Source organism: Petromyzon marinus, unplaced genomic scaffold (assembly GCF_048934315.1).
Source record: "Petromyzon marinus isolate PM22_M1 ecotype Great Lakes invasive population unplaced genomic scaffold, UKy_Petmar_22M1.pri1.0 PM_G_Scaffold_101, whole genome shotgun sequence".
In the NCBI taxonomy this organism is placed as follows: domain Eukaryota; kingdom Metazoa; phylum Chordata; class Hyperoartia; order Petromyzontiformes; family Petromyzontidae; genus Petromyzon; species Petromyzon marinus.
This window is the reverse complement of record NW_027422653.1, coordinates 466,444-485,129: the sequence shown is the minus strand read 5'-3', so window position 1 is coordinate 485,129 and position 18,686 is coordinate 466,444. Positions and strand designations below refer to the sequence as shown.

Below are 18,686 nucleotides of genomic sequence, written 5' to 3'. Positions count from 1 at the left end.
GTTAAATTTGGAAATCAGGTTTTCCTTACATTTGGTCGACATAGTAGCAGCTGAAGAGGCAGTCATATTGTCTACATGTTCCCAATCCGATGTGGACATTATTGCCGTCAATGATAAGTGTGATTTGTAGAGTGTCTTGTCTAACTGATCTAGTTCTGTGCGTATAAGTCTGATTTTTTCTGAGATAAGAGCTAAGCTAGTTTTGAAAAGAATTCGTTTCGCATTAGAAGAAGTTACAGCAGCAGAGGTGAGTGTAAATGCGATTGGTATTACCCCAGAGTCGCGGCATCTCTTCAGGAAGGTGAGAGACTCGATCAGCTGAGCTTTCTTATCCCGGAGTTTGTTGAAGGATCTTAAAGTTATGTGAAAACCCTCCCCGTAGAGGCGATTAAATTTTGATTTAAAGCTTTCGTGACTGCAGTAATTCATATTCTTAGTTTTTTCGGTAAAGTCACGTTGAAGAGAAACAACAAAATAACAAAATATATATAAAACAATAAAAAATTCTCACGACGTTTCGACCATAACTCAAATGGTCATCATCAGGTGTGTCGGTTTGCATAAATGTATTTTTAAAACGGCACATTTATTTATTTATAAAAAAAACGTTGGCGTCACGCGCAGCGATTGGCAGTTTGCCCAGGACTAGTCCATCTATTTTTTTGAAAAGAGGAGGGGGGAGACGAAATTTTTTATAATGTATGCTGTCTGAAAGCCACTGTAAGCGTGAACAATCAATCAAGAACTGAAATGATTTATCAAATCTTTCCAATGATTGATAAGATAGAATCCATCTTCTCGGTTGAAATTGTCTCTGTGCTTGTATATGTGGATAGCCTCATGAACGAATCTCTCATGGAAGCCAGATGGCTTACAAAGAACCTCCGTCTTGGAAAAGTCAATGGCATGTGAGCCTACTGAATTAGAACAATGATCTGCTACGGCCGAGGTGTTAGTCCTACCGTGTTTAAGGTCTGCTTTATGTTCACGAATGCGGTCCGAGACATGGCGTTTGGTTTCTCCAATGTAACTACTACCACAGAGGCAACTTAGTTTGTAGACACCAGGGTATTGTATGTCCGGAATCACATCTTTTACAGACGGAACCAGATCACGGATTTTATGTAATGTGTTGAAACGGACCTGGATCTTGTGTTTATTCAAGATTTTGGAGATCTTTTTTGTGATCCCAGCAATGTAGGGTAAAGTGATGGTTTTGAAAGGCTCCTCAAGAGGGTTCTTCTTCATGGTTTGAGTGATAGCTTTGCGGATTGTATAGTCGGAGTAACCATTAGCCCTAAGAGCTTGGTGTACGTGCTTGAGTTCACTGCTTATGTGTTCCTGGTCGGATATGCATTGGGCTCTATGATACAGAGTCTTGATGAGAGAATTCTTCTGTGATGGATGGTGGTGGGAATCCGGTTTCAGATAAGCATCTGTATGGGTAGCTTTCCTGTAGACAGAGTGGCTCATAGAACCATCAGGTCTCTTTTTAATTAGGACATCCAAAAAAGGTATCTTGCCATCTATTTAATGGTTACTCCGACTATACAATCCGCAAAGCTATCACTCAAACCATGAAGAAGAACCCTCTTGAGGAGCCTTTCAAAACCATCACTTTACCCTACATTGCTGGGATCACAAAAAAGATCTCCAAAATCTTGAATAAACACAAGATCCAGGTCCGTTTCAACACATTACATAAAATCCGTGATCTGGTTCCGTCTGTAAAAGATGTGATTCCGGACATACAATACCCTGGTGTCTACAAACTAAGTTGCCTCTGTGGTAGTAGTTACATTGGAGAAACCAAACGCCATGTCTCGGACCGCATTCGTGAACATAAAGCAGACCTTAAACACGGTAGGACCAACACCTCGGCCGTAGCAGATCATTGTTCTAATTCAGTAGGCTCACATGCCATTGACTTTTCCAAGACGGAGGTTCTTTGTAAGCCATCTGGCTTCCATGAGAGATTCGTTCATGAGGCTATCCACATATACAAGCACAGAGACAATTTCAACCGAGAAGATGGATTCTATCTTAGCAATCATTGGAAAGATTTGATAAATCATTTCAGTTCTTGATTGATTGTTCACGCTTACAGTGGCTTTCAGACAGCATACATTATAAAAAATTTCGTCTCCCCCCTCCTCTTTTCAAAAAAATAGATGGACTAGTCCTGGGCAAACTGCCAATCGCTGCGCGTGACGCCAACGTTTTTTATAAATAAATAAATGTGCCGTTTTAAAAATAAATGTATGCAAACCGACACACCTGATGATGACCGTTTGAGTTATGGTCGAAACGTCGTGAGAATTTTTTATTGTTTTATATATATTTTGTTATTTTGTTGTTTCTCTTCAACGTGACTTTAACGAAAAAACTAAGAATATGAATTACTGCAGTCACGAAAGCTTTAAATCAAAATTTACGGAATAACATTTGAGTCATTTTTTTTCGTTACTCAGATGCGATTTCTTTTTATAAATATTTACATAACCAATAATGTTTTTATTCAGACCGCGCCAATGCCAACTAGAGTGTTTATTGTTGATGGTGAGTTTTGTAAATCCGTCGTACGGTTAAAAAGAATAAAGTTTTCCCGTAAAAAATAAAAATCTCTCCGCCTTGGAGCCAATCAGGTTTCAGTTTCTCCCCTCCCATGTGACGTGAAGTTTTCTGGCTCCTCCCCCTCCTCGCTCGCCGCCATTTTGAGAGTCGTGAGGGAGGTGAAGCCTGCGGCCTTGACAACGACGAAGATTCACCAGGGTCAGTGACAACCTCACACTCACACTGTGACAACCTCACACTCACACACTGTGACAACCTCACACTCACACACACTGTGACAACCTCACACTCACACACACTGTGACAACCTCACACACACACTGTGACAACCTCACACACACACACTGACAACCTCACACTCACACACACACTGACAACCTCACACACACACTGACAACCTCACACTCACACACACACTGACAACCTCACACTCACACACACACTGACAACCTCACACTCACACACACTGACAACCTCACACACACACACTGACAACCTCACACTCTCACACACACTGACAACCTCACACTCACACACACTGACAACCTCACACTTACACACTGACAACCTCACACTCACACACTGACAACCTCACACTCACACACTGACAACCTCACACTCACACACACTGACAACCTCACACACACACACACTGACAACCAACAACAACAACTGCCATTCGCCACTAAGTGGCGGTGACGTCACCACGACGCTTGTGCCAGGCTATGTGCACCCTGAGGCCACGTGAAGTGTCGAACGCCCGCTGGCAGGAGGTCACGGGGCAGACCCAGGTGCCACGGGTCGACTGACTGAGATGACTGGCTGATGCACCACCTGTGCCCCCTACTGTGCCAACCTGCTGTGCTTTAGCCACCCGGCGCTCCGCTCGCTGTTGTGAGCGTCGCTCCTCCGCCCTCCGTTGTTGTTGGAGGGCGACTGCCTCCAACTGCCCACTAGCATCCTTCACGAGCCTCCTCCACAGAGGCCGATCTTGACACCGCTGGTACCAGTCATCGGCAAGTCCACTCAGCTCCACGTCCTCCTGTACCACATCACTCCATCTCTTCTCTAGCCCGTGCCGCGCCCGCTTAGCCCCATCAATCCGGCCAAACAAAAGCTGTTTCGGCATGCGGTGGCTGGGCATGCGGGCTACATGACCCAGCCATCGCAGCCTTGCCTGCCGGAGGAGCTCACCGATGGGACCCTGCCCAGATCTTTCAAGGATTTGTGAGCTCCTCACACAATCCAGTCTGGTTAAACCCAGGATGGATCGTAGGCAGGCCAGCCTAAATGTTTCTAACCGGCGAAGATGTTCCATTAGGGGGGTCCACGTTTCGCAAGCGTAGAGAAGGGAGGGAATGACCGTGGCCGAGAAGACCTGAAGCTTAGTGCGGAGCGACAGACCAGGTAGCTTCCACACAGCGTTACGCAACCGATGAAAAGATATTGCCGCTCGACTGATTCGGAGTGAGACCTCTGCTGTTAAACTGGAGCCAGTCATAAGCACACTGCCCAGGTATGGGAAACTCTCCACTCTCTCCACAACTGCCCCATCACCGATTGGGAGTTGTGGGGGTGGAGTGTCCGATGGTACAAAATACCCAGGCAGGTGCTTAGTTTTGGTGGGGCTGATGGTAAGGCCCCACCTCTTAGTGGCACGCTCCAGTCTCAGCAGCAGCGTCTCCAACTCCTCCTCTGACTGAGCAGCTATTAGCAAATCATCAGCATACATAACGTGGTTGAGCAATAGGGAGCCATCCCTTGACCGCACCCGGGCATCGATTAGCCTCCCATTATATCTGTACCATATGGAGATTCCTCCGGTACAGCTATTGAAGGCTTCACGAACTACGTGGTCAAAATAGATGTTAAATAATGTGGGAGCCAGAGGACATCCCTGTCACACCCCAAGGTGTACAGGGAATGGCTCTGACTCCCGGCCACCTAGTTTTACCCGGGCCCGCTCACCATCATGAAGGTCCTTAATGATCGTGAGCAGAGGGTCAGGTACTCCAAAAGCACGAAGAACGACCCAGAGCCCAGGCCTACTGATGGTATCATAGGCCTTGACCAGGTCAATAAAGCAGAGATGTAGGTCTTGTTGGAATTCCCTACACCTCTGCTGTAGCAGACGGACAGAAAATATGGCATCCGTGCAGGACCGCCCTTTCCTGAAACCGCATTGTGGCTCCGCAAGTCTCTCCTCAGCGTGCCTGGCAAGACGATGCTGAATAATCCTTGCCAGGACCTTTCCCGGCACACTGAGGAGTGAGATGCCCCTATAGTTGTTACAGTTTGTGCGGTCCCCCTTCTTAAAAAGGGGAACCACCAGGGCATCCTTCCAATCCTGCGAAACCCGTCCAGTGGTCCAGACTGTTGTTATGATGTCATATAGGGCAGTCTGTGCACAAACGCCACCCTCCCTCAGCATTTCGCTTGGGAGATCATCTCTGCCCGCTGCCTTTCCTGGTCTCAGACTCCGGATTGCCTTCAATACTTCCTCAGCAGATGGCACCTCAGCCAGCCACTCACAGGGGGTGATTTCATCCAATATTTGAGGCACCGCAGCCTCAGCAGGGTCATCCTCACTTTGTGCCACGATGTTTTCCTGGCTGAGGGATTTTCCCTCCCCCAGGACCTCACAGAAATGCTCAGCAAATCTGCGAACCTGTTCCTGGGGGTCGGAAATTGGATCACCGTTTTTTCCCCTAATGATGGTAATAGGTGTGGCGCTGCAGGTTACTTTTTTGATGGAGTTAAATAGAGATTTGTGATCACGGGCCACTGAGGCAGACTCCATCTCCTCAGCAACCCGCGACCACCACCCATCCTTGCAGCGCCTCACGGCTCTCCGAACCTCCGAGCGAAGGCTGCGGTAAGCCTCCTCATTCTCTGACGTGGGATTCTGTAGCCGATGACAGTGGGCCTGTCGCTTTTTCTCAACCATCCTGAACAACTCCTCTGTCATCCAGGGTGTCTGGGGAGGTCTGGACCGCGTACCCAAAGCAGCCATTGCAGCTGCATGAGTCACAGTCCTAAACCTCGCCCATTTACCCTCGACATCAGGAGGAGTCGGGGACGATGCCAATCCCAGCCGCAAGCGATGATGAAATTCTCGCTTGCAACTTTCATCAGATAACTGAGACCAGGCCACTTTAGGTTGGAATGGGGTCCTGGGTGTACACCCACCACCGGAGTGGAAGAATGGCAGGCGCATCTTACAGATGACTAGTCGATGGTCAGAGGGCAGATCAGCTCCACGGTAGGTCCTGGTGTCAAGGACATGGGCTCGCATTCGCTGGTCCGTCACTATGTAGTCCAGCAGATGTTCTTGCTTGGACCCGGCATGCATCCATGATGTTGTGTGGATGCGCCGATGCCGGAACAGCGTGTTGGTAATTACAAGCCCATGGGCTGCACAAAAATCTAGCAGCCTCCTACCGTTGTTATTGAGCTGATCTGGCCCATGCCCTCCAATCACTCTAGACCAGGTGCCAGTATCATGACCAACTCGGGCATTGAAGTCACCCAACATGATGACTCTATCCCGAGGGGCCACTTTAGCCAGCACCTGTGACAGGAGGTCATAGAAGGCATCTGACTCATCGGCTTTGCCTGCATCCCTCCACGGATGTTCGTCTTCGGTGGGGGCATAAGTAACCACGACCACCATTCCTCGCCTCCGGTTGATGGGAAGGCGAGCCCAAAGTAGCCTGGGGCTTACAGCTTCCCACACCTCACCGCCACGCTCCCACGCCCCCTTCATTCTTTTGTTCAAAAGAAGAGCCACACCCTGTTGTTTGGCAGTCTGCTGCCCCGAGTAGAGGACTGTCCACCCCTCATGGTGGCAGGAGCCAGAGCCGGTCCACCGGACCTCCTGAATGCCGCATAGATCCAGGCGGTAACGGTCCAGCTCCCGACAGAGGAGTGGCAGCCTCTCCTCTGCAGTGAGCGTTCGAACATTCCACGTGGCCACCCGTATTAGCTTTTCGTTGTTTCTGGAGTAGCCCCGAGGGTAGGTATTCAATCTCCTGGCTCCGCCAATTGTGGTTTGGCCAGGAGACGTCATAGACGCCTGGCCCCCCGGGGCCTCCGGCACAAGCTTAGTTGTTACATATTTCAGTTTAATTCGTGGTTTCGTGGTAATTAATTGAAGGTGGAGGGGTTACCAGCCCCTCGCACCCGTCCAGAGCCCCCGTTTAGCCCCTGTGGTGGACACATATGCCATGAGGGGAGGAGCCAATCAAAATTGGATCTCCCCCCACAGCGCTGTCCACGACAGAGTTGCCCGTCCGGCACCGCGAGGAGGTAGGGGGTTGTTTTGCCGGACACTGACAACCTCACACTCACACACACACACTGACAACCTCACACTCACACACACTGACAACCTCACACTCACACACACTGACAACCTCACACTCACACACTGACAACCTCACACACACACTGACAACCTCACACACACACTGACAACCTCACACTCACACACACTGACAACCTCACACACACACACTGACAACCTCACACTCACACACACACACTGACAACCTCACACACACACACACTGACAACCTCACACTCACACACTGACAACCTCACACTCACACACACTGACAACCTCACACTCACACACTGACAACCTCACACTCACACACACTGACAATCTCACACTCACACACTGACAACCTCACACTCACACACTGACAACCTCACACTCACACACACTGACAATCTCACACACACACAGGCAGACAATCTCACACACACTGACAATCTCACACACACAGAGACTGACAATCTCACACACACACACTGACAATCTCACACACACAGGCTGACAATCTCACACACACTGACAATCTCACACACACTGACAATCTCTCACACACACATAGGCAGACAACCTCACACACACAGGCAGACAATCTCACACACACACTGACAACCTCACACACACACAGGCAGACAATCTCACACAAACACACAGACTGACAATCTCACACACACACAGGCAGACAATCTCACCCACACACACAGGCAGACAATCTCACACACACAGGCAGACAATCTCACACACACACAGGCAGACAATCTCACACACACACACAGACTGATAATCTCACACACACAGACTGACAATCTCACACACACAGGCAGACAATCTCACACACACAGACTGATAATCTCACACACACAGGCAGACAACTCACACACACAGACTGACAATCTCACACACACACACACTGACAATCTCACACACACACAGACTGACAATCTCACACACACACATGCTGACAATCTCACACACACACACAGACTGACAATCTCACACACACACAGGCAGACAATCTCACACACACACACTGACAATCTCACACACACACAGGCAGACAATCTCACCCACACACAGGCTGACAATCTCACACACACACACAAACTGACAATCTCACACACACACACACACAGACAATCTCACACACACACACTGACAATCTCAAACACACACACAGGCAGACAATCTCACCCACACACACAGGCTGACAATCTCACACACACACACACACAGGCTGACAATCTCACACACACAGTCTGACAATCTCACACTCACACAGACTGACAATCTCTCACACACACAGACTGACAATCTCTCACACACACAGACTGACAACCTCTCACACACACAGACTGACAATCTCTCACACACACAGACTGACAATCTCTCACACACACAGGCTGACAATCTCACACTCACACAGACTGACAACCTCACACACACAGGCAGACAATCTCACACACACACAGTCTGACAATCTCACACTCACACAGACTGACAATCTCTCACACACACAGGCTTGATAAAATAAAATAACACAATAAAATTCTCACGACGTTTCGGCCACAACACAAGCGGCCTTCATCAGGTGAAGGGACGAGACTGTCTGGAGGACAGCGCTGGAGCGAACACAGCCACGCTCAGATCACGACCTTTAAGCTGTGTGAGAAGAAACAAAGCGCCTTGACAAAGGAATTAGCATATAATTTAGCATTGACATAGCTGAGTGATTAGCTTGTGACTGGTCACAGAAATGGCTATGTTAAAGTTAAAGCATACACATCTGCAGAGGCACCCCTTGACAAAGGAATTAGCATTGAATTTAGCTAATCACTCAGCTATTTCAATGCTAAATTCTATCCTAATTCCTTTGTCAAGGCGCTTTGTTTCTTCTCACACAGCTTAAAGGTCGCGGTCTGAGCTTGGCTGTGTTCGCTCCAGCGCTGTCCTCCAGACAGTCTTGTCCCTTCACCTGATGAAGGCCACTTGTGTTGTGGCCGCAACGTCGTGAGAATTTTATTGTGTTATTTTATCAATTTATTATTTTATTCTCATTCTACGTGGTGGTGACTTTACCGAAAGAACCAAAGAAGATCAATCCTTGCAGTCACGAAAGCTTTAAATCGAAACAACTGCCTTGTTCAGGTCACGAGCGCGAGGGGTGACGTCACGCGGAAGGGGAGGGGTGCGGGGGGGGTCCGTGACGTCACACGGTCGCCCGCAACCACTCTCCCGCACCGTGACGTCACGCGTGCCTCAACCCCCCCCCCACCGTGACGTCACGAGCGCAGCTGCAGGGTGACGTCACCGAGCGTGTGGATTGCTGTGAGGTAAAAACAACAAAAAACTATATATTTTTTTTTCTATATCTCACATTAAACACTTCGGGGTTCATATCAAGCAGAGGGCTGTTATTTTACGTTGCCGAGTAGTTTGATTATAAATACAATTTTACACGGCTTTTTTTTAGGACTTCGGAGTTGCTACGTCTGAGGGGGGTTTTTTGTTCTTAATTTTTTTTCTCACCCCTTGAAGGTCACGAAACAAGCGATAAAAAGTGCGGGAATCCGAGTGTTTATAAACTACAAAAACAATATTACACGCTGGGGGGGAGGGGTTAACAGGTCCCTGCAGGGTGGCCTGGTAGGAACATTGGAATTTTGTCAAGTCTCTGCGCTGTCTATTGCTGATTTTACACCCCAACAGCACGAGATTTCACTTCGTTAAAGTATTGAAAGGGGACGGACGGACGGACACATTAATCTATTGCAGGCTGGTACACTCAGTTTACAATCTTCGCTACTACCAGTATAAAGGATGTCAGCGACAAGAGAGTGACTCTCAATGACGTCACTCACGTGGTTAAACAAAGGATGACAGTGACAGAGAGAGTGACTCTCAATGACGTCACTCACATGGTTAAATAAAGGATGACAGTCACACGAGATTTCACTTCGTTAGAGTATTGAAAGGGGACGGACGGACGGACACATTAATCTATTGCAGGCTGGTACACTCAGTTTACAATCTTCCTTCCTACCAGTAAAAGTCGCCTCATAGTAGTGATGAGACACCACGTCTGAGGGTTACCCTCAGACGTGGTGTCTCACTAAACACAAACAATAAAAAAAAGCGCGGGAAACCCTCAAAAAGTTGTGAGGCGATGGATTTAATTCATTTATTTTATTTTTTATTTGGTATCGTCCTGTGAGCCACAACCCAGCGTCGCTTTCGTGAGGGCGAAACTTTCATCAGCCTCATGGGGTCCACAACATTTTACTTTGCTTGGAAATACGACGTTTTACACCCCCCCCTCCCATCCCCAGCGATTCGATTGCTGTGCAGTGTTTGGAATGTGCTAGGAGATGTTAACTACCTCGCCTGTTATCATCACGGTGACTAGGAGATGTTAACTACCTCTCCTGTTATCATCACGGTGACTAGGAGATGTTAACTACCTCGCCTGTCATCATCACGGTGACTAGGAGATGTTAACTACCTCACCTGTCATAATCACGGTGACTAGGAGATGTTAACTACCTCGCCTGTTGTCATCACGGTGACTAGTAGATGTTAACTACCTCGCCTGTTATCATCACGGTGACTAGGAGATGTTAACTACCTTGCCTGTCATAATCACGGTGACTAAGAGATGTTAACTACCTTCCCTGTCATCATCACGGTGACTAGGAGATGTTAACTACCTCGCCTGTTATCATCACGGTAACTAGGAGATGTTAACTACCTCACCTGTTGTCATCAAGGTGACTAGGAGATGTTAACTACCTCGCCTGTCATCACGGTGACTAGGAGATGTTAACTACCTCGCCTGTTATCATCACGGTGACTAGGAGATGTTAGCTACCTCGCCTGTTGTCATCATGGTGACTAGGAGATGTTAACTACCTCGCCTGTCATCATCACGGTGACTAGGAGATGTTAACTACCTCGCCTGTTATCATCACGGTGACTAGGAGATGTTAACTACCTCGCCTGTTATAATCACGGTGACTAGGAGATGTTAACTACCTCGCCTGTCATCATCACGGTGACTAGGAGATGTTAACTGCCTCGCCTGTTATCATCACAGTGACTAGGAGATGTTAACTACCTCGCCTGTTATCATCACGGTGACTAGGAGATGTTAACTACCTTGCCTGTCGTCATCACGGTGACTAGGAGATGTTAACTACCTCGCCTGTTATCATCACGGTGACTAGGAGATGTTAACTACCTCGCCTGTTATCATCACGGTGACTAGGAGATGTTAACTACCTCGCCTGTCATCATCACCGTGACTAGGAGATGTTAACTACCTCGCCTGTTGTCATCAAGGTGACTAGGAGATGTAAACTACCTCGCCTGTCAATCACGGTGACTAAGAGATGTTAACTACCTCGCCTGTTATCATCACGGTGACTAGGAGATGTTAGCTACTTCGCCTGTTATCATCACGGTGACTAGGAGATGTTAACTACCTCACCTGTCATAATCACGGTGACTAGGAGATGTTAACTACCTCGCCTGTTATCATCACGGTGACTAGGAGATGTTAACTACCTCGCCTGTTATCATCATGGTGACTAGGAGATGTTAACTACCTCGCCTGTTATCATCATGGTGACTAGGAGATGTTAACTACCTCGCCTGTCATCATCACGGTGACTAGGAGATGTTAACTACCTTGCCTGTTGTCATCAAGGTGACTAGGAGATGTTAACTACCTCGCCTGTTGTCATCAAGGTGACTAGGAGATGTTAACTACCTCGCCTGTTGTCATCAAGGTGACTAGGAGATGTTAACTACCTCGCCTGTTGTCATCAAGGTGACTAGGAGATGTTAACTACCTCGCCTGTTGTCATCAAGGTGACTAGGAGATGTTAATTACCTCGCCTGGCTTACAGGAGATCGTCGGTTTGCGCCCAGGCCCTGAGCACGCTTGCTCCTGCTGCTGTATATTTGGAGTCTGCGTCTCTCTCCCCATGTTGATTGCGTGGATTTGTCTCAGGGTCCTCCGATTTTTCCCGATACGGGGCCATCCATTTAGTTTGTTGTCATGGAGGGGGTTACCTAAAATGCGTACGCTTGCGTATGGGGGGGTCTACTCACAATGTACGCATAGAAAACAGGGGGGGGGGGTTGAAGCCTCGATAATGCAGCCGGCGGTGGACTATCTGTTTGCTTAAACACGTTAATATTAATAATTGATCGTTTCTGCGTGGATTACATATCGGCCGTTCTACAGGATTCTAGGGGGTGGGGGGGTGATGCGTCAGGCGAACGTACGTAGGCAGGTGGGGGGGGGGGGGGGGGTGTGTAAAAAGCCCGCGTGCGTACGGGGTCAGGTTTTGACGGATTTTTGCGTACGCACGAAAGGGATGGCCCCTACACATATAGATACTGTACAGCACTGTACACGGAGTGATCCCAGCTGTCCGGCAATGGTTTGTGTGATCACTCTCTGTACTACAGAGTGGCATGTGTGTGATCTCCATTGGTTTCCTCCGAGTTTCCCTCCCATAGCTAAACCCACAAACACAGTGGAACTGGTACTTGCCAGAACCACATCCCAAAGCTAACAGATTACCTGGAAATGGCTCAGTGGGGGGATCACAGCAACATCGCCCCCTCTTGTGCAAACTTGGCAGGACCCCTCCTGAAGAAGAGTTGAGACTCAGTGGTGCTTTCCTGAGCAACAGGCGTATTCATACATTAACAATACGGATGAATACAGACGGCACATTGAGTGTGGCATGCAGTCATTATCCTCTGCCATTGTCAATCGACTTCTGGAACGAAAGCCTCCCCAATTCGTCCCAATCTCAAGTGGTGAGGACTCAACACAGCCAGTCAGCCACTGACAAGCTCACTCACCCATTAACTCACTCACCCACCACACTGCAGGTCACAGCAGCACATTCGCGCAGCTAGTCAGCCACTGACAAGCTCCCTCACCCACTAACTCACTCATCCAACCACCCACTCATCACATTGAAGGTTACGACAGCACGCTAAGCCAGCCAGCCACTGACAGGCTCACTCACCCACTAATTCACTTGCACCCACTCACCAAACTGCAAGCACAACAAGACACTCACTGAGCCAACCAGCCACTGACTAGTTCACTCACCCACGAACGCATCCACCTACCCACTCACCACATTGCAGGTCACGACAGCACACTAAAGCCAGTCGGCCACTCACAGGCTCACTCACCCACTAACTCACCCACCCACTCACCAAACTGCAGGCACAACAAGACACTCACTGAACCAGTCAGCCACTGACAAGTTCACTCACCCAGAAACCCATCCACTCACCCCACCACCCTGCAGGTCACAACACACTCACCCTCGCAGAGGTTTTTGGGCAAGCGTTGCGCACGTTCAGATGCGCTTCTGCGTCCGTCTGGAACCATTTTCCTTCTGCTATTAGGAATCCACTGAAACTGTGCATTTTAAAATCATCTTGATTGAAAACTAATTTCTTTTGCACTGGTCTTTGTGTTTAGTTTCTTGTCCTCTACCCGTACCTCCGATTAGCACGGTTCGCTCTGTACGGTGTGAAATAAGTTCAACGTGCATACACCCAGCCCATCAGCCACTTACAAGTTCGCTCACTCACCCACAAACTCATCCACCCACTCACCAAACCGCAGGTCAGAACACTCCCCCTGCTCAGCAATTTATCCTCTAAAACCGTCGCTCTCCCAACTGAATTCTGTTTGCTTCGCCATCGTACTTTACCTCACTTGCTTCCGTCATTACGCTGACCAAGATCTCTCGCCGCCCTTAACGAACGAGACCGCACCCCGGTGCTCTCTCTGGAGCTCTCAGCCGGTCAATAAACGGCAGGAGCTCGCAAAAAAAAAACGCGAACGCATTTCGCGCACTCCATGCTAAACGTGTTTCACCCGCGATTCGTTTCCCTCAACCAGAACGGCGGCGACTGGAACAGAAGAACTGGCGGCCCCCCGGGGCCAGTGGTCAGGCGGGGAGGAAATGTCGGCGCACGAAGAAATTCTGGTGTGCAACTTGAGGAAGTGCCGGCGCATTGTTGGCGACTTCGCCTGGGTCACCTCCTGCTCGCACCTCTTTTGCGACGAGGACGGCGAACGCGAGTTCAAGATGGGGGCGGTCGCCTGCCCGGCGTGCGGCGCCTTGCCGCGCGGCAGCCTGGACGTGGTGCGGGTCTGCTTGAACCCCCCCGAGGAGCACAAGTCCATGGTGCTGGCGGGCCTAGGGCCGGACGTCATCCAGGAGATATGTTCGCGGGCGCTTTCATTCTGGATCTTTCAGGTATCGGCGACGGATCGGTGACTTTTTAAAAATAAAAATTATTTTTAAAAAGTAACAAACTGAAATGTTTTATATTTTAGCGGATAAAGTCCCACTGAGCTACGTAACCTCTTTTTTTTGCAGAAGCGACCTGGCCATCACGAATGATAGCCCAACCCAAGCGGCTGTTATCATCACGTGGAAATTTACAGCAGTCAAATACTCTAAAACGCGTTAGATGTTGTTTCTAAACATTGGGAGGGAAAAACCAGAGGACCTGGAGAAAATCCACACGGCCACTGGGAGAACGTGCAAACTCCAAACATAAGTAGTGACTAACTCGGAGACAAAAAGACTTGGAGGCACTTCTTTATTTAGCGAGCACCATTGGAATGACGCAGTTAATATTTAGTCCGTCTATTATCGGTGGCACTACTTAGAACATGTACAGCGTTTAAGATGTCACTCTTGAATTAATTTGCGTGATTTATGAATATTTTTCTTCTGGGTTCTTTCAGCAAAGTCACGTAGAATGGAGATAAAATAATAAAAATAATAACAGAATTTATTCTGTTATTATTTTTATTTTTTTATTATTACAGAATAAATTCTGTTATTATTTTATCTCCATTCTACGTGACCTTACCGAAATAACCCAGAAAATGAATCCCTGCAGTCACGAAAGCTTTAAATCGAAAATTATGAATATTTTTTTCATTCTTTCGATATTTTTTTGGAGCTTCGTCGTTCCCAGAGGCATGATTAACCGAGTTATTCTTCTACACGTAAGTCCCCTTGCGCGTACGGCTCTTTAACCGATTAAAAATACATTCCATCAAATTTTCCATCTCGCAGATGCACCAGGAGAGACTGTATCAGGAACACTTGGCCGCGAAATCAAAGAGGCTCAGGGTGCAGTCTGAGGACCGCTTCAAGCAGGAGATCCAGAACAAGGTCACGGAGGTCGCCACTCTGAAGCGGCAGTTCTCGCTTGCCAAGAGCGAGCTGGCCAAGTTCAAGAAGAGGTACAACGAGGCTGCCGAGAAACTGCTGGAGAGGGACCGGGAGCAGAAGAAACTGCAGGTCTCGTACGATCGCCTCCGCCTGCGATCCTACGCTATCGATGAGGGGAGACGCGCGGAGGAGGAGGAGGCTCCGAACGGCGCGGCGTCCTCGCCGTTCATAGTGAGATTCGGTAGGGCCGTTTGAACTTTAGTAATAGGTTTTTACCCTTTTAGCTGGCACAAAAACTGATACCTTTATTCAAGGCATCATGTTTGCAATAACCACAACACAAGCAGTCAAAATGCAAACAAAAAAGAGACAACTCTGATAATAATATTGGCAGTGTCCTTGAATTTGATTGGTCCACACCCGAGACGGCTTTTCTTAGAGCCTAGTCTCCACTGGTGTTGGACCAGAAGACGCCAAAAGGCGTACAACTCAAAAACAGCGCACCATCAGGGAGTATTGAGGGCTCGAGGTAAGCCTTTACATTATGAGACCTCCTCTGCCAGTAACAAGATATAGGAATAGGTTTTTACCCTTTTGGCTGGCACAACAAAAACTGACACCTTTATACAAGGGATCATGTTTGCAATAACCACAACACAAGCAGTCAAAAATGCAAACGAAAAGAAACAACTCTGATAATGATATGTTTGAACTTTGTTAGGAACCGACCAAGCAGGGAAAATGGGGATAGGTTCATACGGTGACGTTTTGTACGTAATGTCATTTTTTCCCCCACCCCCCCCCCCCCCCTGGTAGCAGCGACGTCGACCCCGCGAACGTCGCAAGGCGCGGAGGGAAACGCGTGGAGCTGGATGATGACGACGCCTCCGCGCTGCCGCCCCGGGGAGACGGAGTTTGCGCCGAGGCCGTTGTTTTTCAACGGCAGCCCCCCGGGCAGGTCGCCGCAATCCGACGGCTTCCTTCGCTTCCCCTTCCCCGCCAAAGCCGCGGTGACCGGAGCCAGGAAGTGACCTCGCCCCGGTAACAACGCGAGAGTCCTTCCCTTCGCGCCCGCCTCCCTGCCCTCCAATGCGGTCGCAAGGGGTTCCCCAAAAAAAAAACTCGTGGGGAAAAAAAACGACGCAGAAAGGACCTCGCCCACTGGCCTCACCGCGCATCAGATTCCTGTGGTCTTAACGCTGCCCGCAGGTCATCTGCCTACTCCCTGCGGCGCTTGGCAGGAGCCTCTCGTCGTTACCGCCAGTCGATTGCCTCCTGAGTGCAAACGGAATTCGAATCGGAAATATTTATTTACGCTGGAGGTAGGAATCCGACAAGCTGTGAAGCTCTTTTCCCACAGACTTGTGGTCGGGGGCACCGGGGTAAAAACGTTACAGCGACAAACAAATACAAAAAACCCCACGTCGTGCACAAGCGTCACGGGGTCCACGTGTGCGAGCGCGTGGCTCGTCGCCCCCGTCAGTTGTGTTCAGAGAGCCGCTCGCTGGAGATTTTCACGCACGACGACGATAACGCCGCGTCATTGAGCTATCGTTTGTGATGGCCGGGTCGCTTATGAAAATAGCTGCGTAGGTCGGTGGGTCCTCGCCTGGTAAAATGAAAAAAATTTTGTTGAGTTTAGTTTCAATTCGTTACTACTTTAGCGCACACCAATTGTGTTCTGGGAGAGCAAACCCACAACGTTGACAGTGGAGTTTGACGTCCCGCTTGGTGATCACCACCAGCGGCAGTAACTAAACGACCGCACTCCGTTCAAGTGACAAACGTCTCCCATTGGCCGTGCCGGGTGGGGCTCACAGGGTTACGTCACTTTCACATCCATCAGAAACTTTTGTTTATACTGGAGGAATCCGTGCAGCCCTACAGGAGGTTGTAGGTGCGATCCCAATTCTGACAGCTGCTGCCGTATATTTGGAGCTTGCGTCTCTCTCACTCTCTCATCATCATCATCACCACAGTGGCTATGAGATGTTACCTCGCCCGGTCTACAGGAGGTCGTGGGTTCGATCCCGACTCTGACAGCTGCTGCTATAAACCGTGGCCGATGAGCGACCGCTTTCGATCCCGCCGCTTTGCGTGCTGGAGAGTAAACCCACGACATTTACCGCTTGAGCACCGTGAATTTTTTTCCGGCGGGTAGGTTGCCGGGTGTCGTCGTTGGCGTTCGGGGGATGGGGGACAGGCCGGTGGTGGCGGCGCTCGTGACGGCACAGAGAGGTGGTGCCGTTTAGAATCTCGCTGCGGCCGACCCGGGAGTTACCGTGGTGCGCGTTGTTTCTCGATGCTGTGTTGGAGTAAGTGCTGTTCACAGGAGGGAACCTGTTCCATTTGTTTTTCATTAAAAAGTTTAGGACTTTGCGGCCGCCAACAACCCTTCCTTTACATTACACAGACCACCCATGCAGGTCGACACAACAACCGCCATTCGCCACTAAGTGGCGGTGACCTCACCACGTCGCTTGTGCCAGGCTATGTGCATGTTGAGGCCACGTGAAGTGTCGAAGGCCCGCTGGTAGGAGGTTATGGGGCAGACCCAGGTGCCAGGGGTCCACTGACTGAAATGAATGGCCGATGCACCACCTGTGCCCTGTACTGTGCCAATCTGCTGTGCTTCAGCCACCCGGCGCTCTGCACGTTGTTGCTGGAGGGCAGCTGCCTCCAACTGCCCATCAGCAGCATTCACGAGCCTCCTCCAATTAGGCCGATCTAGACACCACTGGTACCAGTCCACTCAGCTCCACATCCTCTTGTACCACATCACTCCATCTCTTCTCTAGCTCGTGCCGTGCTCGTTTAGCCCCCTCTATCTGGCCGAACAAAAGCTGTTTAGGCATGTGGGCTACATGATCCAACTAATGCAACCTTGCCTGCCAGAGGAGCTCACCGATGGGATTTTGTCCAGATCTTTCAAAGATCTGTGAGCTCCTCACACAATCCAGCCTGGTTAAACCTAGGATGGATCGTAGGCAGGCCAGCCTAAATGTTTCTAACCAGGGAAGATTTTCCTTTAGGGCGGTTTACATTTTGCAAGCGTAGAGAAGGGAGGGCATGACTGGCCGAGAAGATCGAAGCTTCATAGGGAGTGACAGACCAGGTAGCTTTACGCAACTGATGGAAAGTTAATACCGCTTGACTGACTCGGAATGAGACCTCTGTTGTCAAACCGGAGCTGGTCATGAGCACACTGCCCAGGTATGGAAAACTCTTCACTCTTTCCACAAATACAAAGATCCCCCATATAGCCTTAACAGGCCGGCATGGCACATGAAGGGGTGAGTGGCAAGCACAATGCCACGTCAGAATTGGGTATTACAGATAGGTAGCCTGCCGCCAACAAAAGAAAAGCTCCAGCAGAATTGCTTCATTATTTAGTTCTATCCATGGCTGGGTGAGCACGTCCCTACTTATCAAGCATTGTGCTCACCATTGTACCGAGTCACTTAAACGCAGGCGAGCTGCTGCTTCTGTACTGCATGAAAGTGACGTGGCATGTTATCGTGAAACACCTCTATAGGCTTATCTTC

The 18,686-nt window shown here is 49.3% G+C and overlaps 1 protein-coding gene across 1 annotated transcript; it reads left to right on the top strand.

The window, feature by feature from the left end:
- Positions 1-2,695: 2,695 nt before the first annotated feature.
- LOC142908811 (E3 ubiquitin-protein ligase CCNB1IP1-like) lies at positions 2,696-17,520 on the top strand. The gene is made up of 4 exons (XM_076059428.1): positions 2,696-2,772; positions 13,848-14,208; positions 15,043-15,382; positions 15,958-17,520. The coding sequence occupies exons 2-4, from the start codon at positions 13,912-13,914 to the stop codon at positions 16,170-16,172; spliced, it is 852 nt and encodes a 283-aa protein (XP_075915543.1). The 5' UTR covers positions 2,696-2,772; positions 13,848-13,911; the 3' UTR covers positions 16,173-17,520.
- Positions 17,521-18,686: the final 1,166 nt, after the last annotated feature.